This window comes from Podarcis tiliguerta (assembly GCF_965153285.1).
Source record: "Podarcis tiliguerta genome assembly, chromosome: 8".
NCBI classification, from domain to species: domain Eukaryota; kingdom Metazoa; phylum Chordata; class Lepidosauria; order Squamata; family Lacertidae; genus Podarcis; species Podarcis tiliguerta.
The window spans coordinates 52,551,750-52,560,817 of NC_139541.1; the positions used below are offsets into that span (position 1 = coordinate 52,551,750).

The 9,068-nt window shown below is 44.1% G+C and overlaps 1 protein-coding gene across 3 annotated transcripts; it reads right to left on the reverse strand.

Moving 5' to 3' along the window:
• Nucleotides 1-77: 77 nt before the first annotated feature.
• On the reverse strand, nucleotides 78-8,851 carry CIAPIN1 (cytokine induced apoptosis inhibitor 1). Of its 3 annotated transcripts, none has more exons than XR_014514319.1 (9): nucleotides 8,700-8,850; nucleotides 6,802-6,977; nucleotides 6,045-6,197; nucleotides 5,023-5,099; nucleotides 4,472-4,634; nucleotides 3,649-3,722; nucleotides 2,503-3,413; nucleotides 1,597-1,930; nucleotides 78-762 (listed from the first exon to the last, which is right to left on the reverse strand). XR_014514319.1 is itself a non-coding variant. In XM_083452965.1 (9 exons), the coding sequence occupies exons 2-9, from the start codon at nucleotides 6,956-6,958 to the stop codon at nucleotides 652-654; spliced, it is 921 nt and encodes a 306-aa protein (XP_083309091.1). In that variant the 5' UTR covers nucleotides 6,959-6,977; nucleotides 8,700-8,851; the 3' UTR covers nucleotides 78-651. The 3 variants fall into 3 exon arrangements, 2 of the variants coding, with proteins under 2 accessions (XP_083309091.1, XP_083309092.1); XM_083452965.1 differs by having other exon boundaries at nucleotides 1,597-1,666; nucleotides 3,298-3,413; nucleotides 8,700-8,851; XM_083452966.1 differs by lacking the exon at nucleotides 8,700-8,850 and having other exon boundaries at nucleotides 1,597-1,666; nucleotides 3,298-3,413; nucleotides 6,802-6,997.
• Between the last annotated feature and the right edge of the window lie 217 nt (nucleotides 8,852-9,068).

Genomic DNA, 9,068 nt, shown 5'->3' on the forward strand with positions numbered 1-9,068 from the left:
ACTGAGTCCTCCAACACCCACAATAGAGAAGTTTTCTTGGCAGTGATATACCGGAAGAACCGAAGAAATGAGATAGCTAGTTTCACAGGTTTAATTTCAGAACCTCATACATTTCAGTTGCACAAAAACCTGGAACACATAATTGTGCAACTGGGATTTCACAATCAACCCCTCTCCTCCCATCCCCAAAATGTAATTTGTGGTGCTGCGTTTGGCCACAAAAAATATACGTAAGAGGGTTCTTGGTAAGACAAGCCAGCACTTGAAGCTGCTTCAGAATTCCCAGGATAATGTGAAGACAATTGCCAGTATAGCCATTTTGTCTATAGAGCATGTTAGGATGGCCAGTGCCTTGATGTTAAATCATACTCATTTTTTTTAAACCACGATGTCCACTAATCTATGTTCATGAACAGGACACCAAGGAACAAGTAATAGGTCAGCTAGTCAGAGATGAGCCTAGAATGCAGACCTTTCCCTTTAGCTTACAGCAGCCCATCTGCTTGTCTTCCTTGACCCCAATAAAGTCCCTTTCCCTTTATTAGAGACCTTCCAAGAGTGAGGGTTATGGCAGCAAAACAATGCACCGCCTAAAAAGGCAAAGAACAGCTGTGTACGTGTCCCACAAGGAGGCTTGATTCAGTCCTTCTCTTAGGCATCATGGAGGTTATTCTCATTCAAGAGGATCTTCTCGCCAGGTTTGAAGGCTGGCAAGCCACGGTAAGGGCAGCTGGAACAGCGGAATGCATCCCCCAGGTAACACTGCAGGGAGAAGAGAGGCCAAGTCAGTGCCCTGCCAAAGGGGAACGTTTCACAGTTCCTCTTCATTTTCCAAGTGGGAAGGGGCTTGCATTAAATAGGACTTCAAAGTTTGTCTCAAGGGGTGAGGGGAAGAATTGGCCTTAACGAGACAAAGTCAGTCAGTATTGAGGCTCAATGCACCACGTTCCCCCCACCCCCAAGTGGAAAAAATATTTTAGTGGCTGCATATAATCCTCCAGGATAATTCTTATTCCACCTCAACCATAGCAGTTGAACAAATCTGAACCAAAGGCTATTTAGGGAACAGTCCACACGGCTTGGGGAACAGGCAAGATAGGAGTTACATTTTTACACTCATCTTGCACAACACTTCACGTGACAAATTATTCTATGGCTTTCTCTTCTGTGTTAGAAACTGTATATACCCTTCACGTACACCTATGGTGAACACACTTAACTAATTTGCCATGTATACAAGCTATCAGACATCACCGTGCTTTGCTCTGCATTTGCAAATGGCGGAAAGCACATGTGAGTGCTCCGGAGTGTAGCTGATCTTTGCTGAATGCGGGTCTCAAATACAGCAGCAACCAGCTGACTTGCAGTGGCTTCAAATCCTGATAGGATCAGCTACAGTCTGGAGCTGGCAGTCAGGGAATCTAGCCTAGCCGATCCAAGCTGACCATGCTGACTGTCAGGTGACTGGGAGGAGGGCAGCCTGCCAGGATGGAAAGGGGCTGCCGTGATGGGGGACCAAAGGATTCAGCACAGCAGACACTCCCGACCTAGATATAAATCCAGTGTTTTGATTAGCAAGTAAATGTACATCCTTACATTGCCACATGCGGATTTGGGCTGTATGTTGTTCGTCTTCTGCTCTAGCTCTTCAGCAAGACCACAAGTACTGCAGAAGGGAGAGGCTTTATAAATCTACATATAAATTATTTATTTAACAAAGAAATCATTATATAACAGTTTTCAAGCAGGCAGTGGGTGGCTTATTCTTCCTTAGAGAGTCTGTAAAGCTCTCTAGACATGCTAGTTCTTATTTCTCTCCAATCAGATCACAGCGGTGCTGTGCAGCAGAGAGTATCTCAACTGCTACAAACAGGACAGAACACTGAGAAATGCAAATTCCAAGATCTTCCCTACTACCGTATTTTTCGCTCTATAACACGCACCCGACCATAACACGCACATAGTTTTTAGAGGAGGAAAACAAGAAAAAAAAATATTCTAAACGAAACAGTGGATGTATGATTTTTGTGGTTCATGCTGTGGCCACAGACATGTGATCTGACGGTGAGTCTGGGGTAGCCCAATGCAAAAATCCTGAGGATCCATGGGGATCCATGCTTTGTAACCATGTTTTTGCACCACTGCGGCCCCAGGCAACAGTGGGTGCGTGATTTTTTTGCTGCAAGATGTAGCCATGGACATGCTATGTGATCTGATGGTGAATTTGGGGTGACCCAGTGCAAAAATCCTGAGGATCCATGTGGATCCGTGCTTTGTAACCAGGCTGTCTGTCCCTCTCTTCTCCCCACTCAGTGGCTCTTCTCCCGCTTTGCTGTTTCAAAGCGAGCAAAGCGAGCCATGGAGGAGGGAAGGAAGGGGAACCATGGATCCTCTGCTCACGACTGCAGCAGATCCCCCCCGCCATCCATAGGCATTCGCTCCATAACACGCACAGACATTTCCCCTTACTTTCTAAGAGGAAAAAAGAGTGTTATGGAGCACTCCGGGCATAGGGCTGTATATAAATTCAATAAAATAAATTTAGTTGAAGAATTCCAGTTCCTGGCCTAGGTTTCAAACTTAGGAGAAACTGCATTTCCAGCAAACTGACCTTATGTCCCGTTATTTGGAAGTCCTGGTTTCCATGTGGACTCATTTCCAAGTTGATGTACATAAGCTTGCAGTTCACGCTCTTCATTTTTTACCTAGATTCCCCCAAAGGCTATATTTTGCTGATTCCACCCCCCACCCCACTATCTTATTTCAGATGCACGATTTGCATAACTGATCTCAAGCAATAAAGTTCAGAAAGTTTGTAAATAAATAAATAAAACATCCCTACTAGTTAATACATAGCAAATCTTATAAAAACAAAACAAAAAGAACAACATCTAAACCTGAAAAAACCCACATGCAATTTGAGCAGCTTGTTTGCAGCATCACAAACATTTGTTCATGTCACAAAAAAGTCATTTCTCTTGAGAGTAACAAGGTGCTGGGCCTATGACCATGGAATCAAATTCATCTTAGGGCCAGAATGTCCATGTACCTCGGTTTTCGAACGTCTCAGAAGTGAAACGTTTCAGTTTTTGAATGCCAAAAACTCAGAAGTAAATGTTTCGGTTTTCGAACAAGCCTCGGAAGTCGAACATGCTATGCGGCTTCCATTTTGTGAAAGATCCGGAGGCACAGTTGTGGGCTATTGAGGTTTCAGTTTTCGAACATTTCGGAACTCAAACTGTCTTCCAGAACAGATTATGTTCGAAAACCGAGGTACCACTGTATTTCAGTACTCACCAGTTCTTACACGCTTTCTTCTTTCCAGAGTCCTTACAGGAAGGGGCTTTAAGGGAAGCTGGATCTGGCTTTTTCAAATCCTCAGGGTCCAAAAGCTCATCTGAATCCAGAAGATCCTGGAAAGAAGAAGAACACGACGACCATGATCCATATGAAACTAAGATGTTTCGCTCCCCATTAAGACAGTCCCCATTTTGGGATGTTTGTTCCAGGTGTGCTTCTGCACAGTCCTAGAGATATCTCAGAACAAAACAGCAGAAATAATGTGGCACTGGCATAGCCGTCAGAACACAGAGAAATGTATAAAATAAGGGCATTCCTTTGCTTGCATTAGGTGATTTTCATACTCACTGCATCATCATCGTCCATATCATTGGCAGAAAGAGTCCAGAGCTTTGCAGCCATGGGATCCACAGCCGGCTTTTCTAAGGAGAACAGAATAAGGAATTATAGAGAACAGAACAACAGTGGGGTCATAGCACATATTTTGTCTAATCCATTCTTGGTATCTTTTAGCTCAAACTTTGTTAGAGAGCACCTCAGTGTATTTTCAGATCTAACTATGGAAAATCTCTTATAATGCATCCAATATAAGGTTTGCTCCCAATATAGATATAAAATCTTTACGTGGCCCTCTAATGTGGTGGCATGACAATGAAAACACATTATACTGTGCTCTGAAGCACATCACTCTGTGAAGTTCTGTGAGACGCTGTCATGATAAAATAGGGCTGCCACAGCTGAGATATTGTACTTTCTGCTTTGATTTTCTTGCAGATCCTCTTACAGAGAAAGGGGGGGCTCAACATAAAGGCTTGTTTTTCCCTTAATTGCTCCCCACTGAACAAATGATGGGCAAGAAACCTAGAAGGCTGGCTGAAATTAAGCCACAAACCACTCTGGCCAATGGAATGTATATTCCACACCCTAATATAAAGCAATGTGAACATGTTCATCATTAGTTTAGCAATTTGCTTTGGAGGCTGAAATGAAGGCTACCAACAGACACACGCTTATAAGCTAGAGGGTAAAGAGCATTGCTTTCAAAGACCATGTGTCAGTAACCGCCTTGGTTATTATATTGACTTCTAAAGAACAGAGTGAATTCACATTCTATGGACAAGTGAATGTATTTCCTAAGATTACGCTGTGAAGAGGAGAGATCCCTATTCACCTCTCTCTTTCTTGACAAGAGAAATTTTGAGTTGACTTGAAGATCCCACTTCAAAGTTGGGTTTCTTGCCTTCCATCTGAACAGAATAAATTTCATTGCACTGGAATCCCAGATGTTCCTGAAGAGATTGAATTTGTTCAGAGGTTAAGGGCTCTTTCTGTACCTAAAAAACAAGACAAAGCAAAGTATTAGCCTGGTGTCAAATCACCCCAGAGTACCCAGAAGAAATGGCACATTAGCACCATGATACCCACACAGTATGTTTCCCCTTTGTAGAAATCTCATCCAAAGAAACCTAATGGTAGTATTCAACTAAGTCCTTCTTAAGTATAGACCCTAACTAATGACCCTTAGTTAGCCATGCCCATTGATTTTACTATGTATACTCTGAGTAGGACTAGCAGTGAATGCCACCCAAAGCAAGCATTTTCAAGGCTACTTTTGCTTGCTCCCTAGGGAAACCCAAAGCTTTGTTGTCTCCAAATATATTGTGCATAGTTAGGTTTTCTGGAATAAATGATCTATAGAAGTCTCAATATCCACATACGTACCTCCTTTATTTCCACCAGCCCTGAGAGTGTCAAAGCTGCAGGTAGCTTGGGGATTGTCTTGAGCCCATTGTTGTTACCTGGGAGGTGTAGGACAAGGAGGAAACAGCATCCATAATCAACTATGTGCAGTGCTCAAAGTATGACTGTCCCACAGGCCTCATTCTTTGCATTTCCTGAATCACTTTAGGAACTGCCAGACATCAATTCAATTAATTAGGAAATATAGTGGGCTCTGGCCCTCACTAATATAAATGGGCTATTTCTAGCAATCTCCCAGTAACTGAATCCCTAAAGCCCTCTAGCTGATCTTAATTAGCATAAGGAAGTGATTATTAGGTCAATCACTGAATTAACTTGTTTAAATATATTGTTCTCTTGCACCACAAGCAGGAATATTGGCCCCGGCTTGAACGTGGTATAACTTAACTCAAGAACGCACAACTTCCAGCAGTGCTTCCACTGATACCCAGTAATATTCAGTTACAGATGCTGTATCAACATCTGGTTAAATCAACTCTGCCGTGACCATCTGACATGCTCAGGAGTAGACAAGCTCTAAGCTATGGCAGCTTAAATTCAACGAAGCCGCGGGCAAAACTAACCAGGAGACTCAGGAATCAAGAGGATAAGGACTTTTAAAAAGAATGGGAAAAATTAATGATTTACCTAAGAGAACATTGTAAGCAAATTAAAACATTAGCTGGACATTAAGAATCACTTGTAAAGCAATGAGGTTTATGCATAACTTATAGTAATGGAAAATATGGAGAATATATTATGTAGATTGGTAAAAAAAATTGTTATTAGGACCCATGTTAGGGATGGGGGGAAGTCACGAGTTTCAGAGAAACTCATGGATTGATTATAGAAAGAATTTTGTTATTAATATGTATTCACAAAAAGCATTTCCAAATAAAAAGTTAAAAGAAAAAATGAATAAAAATAAACTCAACAGAGCCCCATCAGTCAAATTAATGTTTGACACCCACGGTCCAGAGGTAAGAGAAAAGGTACCCCCTTACCTGTTTCTGTCGTCACTACTTCCTTCAGAAGGACACGGCCCCCTGGCTTGACTATCCGAGCTATTTCAGCCAATACTTCTGCACTATGCACAGTCAAGCTGCCAGGTAACAGGCCTGACAGAACCACATCAAAACTGGATTCCTTATGGGATGCTGAAGAGTTAAAAGAAGAGCACACATTATCCTTCTACATACATATGCATGCCGTCATAACTGATGGGGTTTTACACCATGACCTCAGCAGTATTTTTTCAAAGCCATTTTAAGTGGTAATCTTGGAAAACTCTTACTGAGTCAGTCACTGAACAGAACTTCTAGATTTCTTGAGATTGCTACACACAAGGCTGCAAGGCGTTATTCTGGCTGCCTCCTTGTCTCTGCATGCTGCAGTCAGAATCAGGCCACTTAGGCAATTCACATATTGTATGGCAAAAACCCAGGTACACTAAGAAAAGTATAACATCCTTTGCATGGTCACAAAATCTTCCCATGTTGTACAGGATGTCATTGCTGTGTGTCACAAGCAGCCTGACAGACAGGCAAAGAGACAGCAGTCACTGCCCCATCCCTGTTTGGCAACTTCGCCATGGCACAAGAGCAGTAAGGGCTTTTCTCAGGCTGTTAATGACTTAACAAGGAGCTCAATGCTGTTTCATTCTCTACACACAAAACTCTATGATGTCCAACATGTATTGGTTCAGTGCTACGATGAGACCTTAAAACCAAACACAGCAATGAATACTTTTTCAACACTTACATTGGAGCAGCTGGTTGATATTTTCTACAGATACATGACCCTCAACTCCAACAGCAGCCTGGATGTTCTGCACAAAACTTTGCAGTGCTTCAGCAGGAGAGTGCCTATCCCAAATCACTGCCACTTGCTGGCCCATGGAAATCCCATGAGCTGCCATGTCTGAAACAATGCAGAACCTGAAAGAAACAAAACAACAACAACTGTTGACAAAGTGCAATACATTAAGCGTCGAAGAACAGAGACTTAAATCAACAGGAATTTCTGGAGATTTCCTGGCTGTTAATATTGGCAGTATTGCTCTAAAGAGAATGTGTCAGCCAGTTTCCCCAAACGGTATGATTCCTTACAAAAGATGGTTTCATTTTAGAGGACTTTGCTTCTATTTTCAGTTTCAGCACTGTTACCAAGATCTAGAGAACACAGGGGGAGAACATTTCTTTATTCTTATCTCATCTGCACACATTTGAACCACGGATCTGTAGAAGGCACTATTCTCCCCCAAATAGTACAGATAAGAGTTTCAAAACATGTGCGTGCACATGAAAGCTCATACCAATAACAAACTTAGTTGGTCTCTAAGGTGCTACTGGAAGGAATTTTTTTTTATTTTGTTTTGACTACAGATAAGCAGATCTTAAGCAACCAATGAAAATGGAGTAATAAGTCTAGAATCAGTCGGTAGCAAGTAGTGAGACCATGTCTGCACATCAACTGATCAGGGTCTTCCATTTCTACCAAGGTTCTTCCCTTTTTGCTGAAAGTAATTGGGCCTGGTAAAGAGTTCAATCATACACATCTCTTTAAAGATCCATCTCAAGACCTTTTGCTCACGTTCTGCACCTTCAGCTGTGGCCAGCTTCAAACGAAGCATCCTTACCACACGGAAACTGAGCTACTCAACTTGAAAAGCAAGAGACTTTTATGCAAACTGGGAAGGTGATGCCTTTTTTCAAAAAGACCTGCAGGGCCTCTCCATGAGGTTCCTCCCTCAGCTATCACATCCCTCAGCAGTTCTATCAAGGGAGGGCTGTGACTGCAGGGCCTCTCCATTGCTGCTGCAGAAAGACCACCTTTGTGAGGTATCTCTATCACCTCTGCTGAAAGACCAGCAACTTTGGGTTCCTTTTCTTCAAATGACTGCATTCCAGCTGGCCATTGCAAGAACTTTGTAACCTGGCGCCTGAACTTGAGTATGCTTTGGGCTAAGCAACAATTATTATGGTGAGTAAGGCTGCAATTAAATTCAATGACTAGGTAGGCAGGAGGGAAAAGATATAATTCCAAGAAGAAACTGAAGGAAGCTCTCTGGTGAACCAAAGAGGATGGGGATACATGAAGTTACTTAGTGAGGAGGTGGCAGCAACTGAAGAGCAGCACAGCTGATAAAAGTATTGGAGCAGTCCCCCAACCTGGCCCCTTGCAGGCATGTGGGGCTTTAACACCCATCAGCCTCAGCAGGAGTACAAAACACCTGGAAGGGGGCCAGCTTGGCAAAGGCTGGACTAGAAGCTGAATGACCCAAGTTCATATCCTGACCCTGCCACAGACTGACCTGACCTTGGCACGGCCAGTCTCTCAGCTTGGCCTACGTCACAGGGTTGTTGTGGGGATTTTAATGGGGATGGGGGGGGGAGAGCACCATGTACATGGCACCTCGGGCTCCTTCAAGGCCCCCCGGCTTCTCTTTCCTCCTCCACCAAACGGGGAAGGGCCGAAGTGACGTCACGAGCCGCCCAGGTGCCGGGGAGATGGACGGACGACGACGACCCCCGCCTTCCGTTAGGCAAAGGTCTAAAGGAGACCCAAGGGCAGCGAGGAAGACCCTCGCCCATTTCAAGCGCAGGAGGGGAAGAGGACGTGCCCAGGCTGCCCCTCCCCACCCGCGTCTCGTCACGTACCGCCTTTCCCGCTTTCTTTCCCGGAGCCGCGAGCTCAGCAGCAGCGGCCGCCTCCCCTTTCCAGCCGCTCGGGACGCACCTTTCCCGACTCGTCACGAGCTCTCGATCGGCCCTCAGCTAAGCCCGCCCCCCTACGCCAGCTGCCCTTTGCAAAGATGGCGGTGAGCAATTAAAGAGCGGCTCCTGACGCCCTTTTGCCCGTTCCAAAGATGGCGGCCAAGGGGCGGACATTTGTGAAACATAGAGATAGAAGAGGGGGCGGGGATTAGAAGAGGAACACAAGGCTGACTTTTCCAAAAGCCGCCATTATCCATGATTCTCTGAGTCATGAGTGTGGGGTGTTTTTTTAATTGCCCCTGGCCATTAATT

Excerpts from the sequence above, each read along its gene's own strand:
- CIAPIN1 (XM_083452965.1), bottom strand. The coding sequence starts at position 6,958 with ATGGCAGCTCATGGGATTTCCATGGGCCAGCAAGTGGCAGTGATTTGG. Across the intron at positions 6,198-6,801 it reads TATCAACCAGCTGCTCCAAT|CATCCCATAAGGAATCCAGT; the intron begins GTAAGTGTTGAA and ends TTAACTCTTCAG. Across the intron at positions 5,100-6,044 it reads AGTAGTGACGACAGAAACAG|GTAACAACAATGGGCTCAAG; the intron begins GTAAGGGGGTAC and ends TACACCTCCCAG.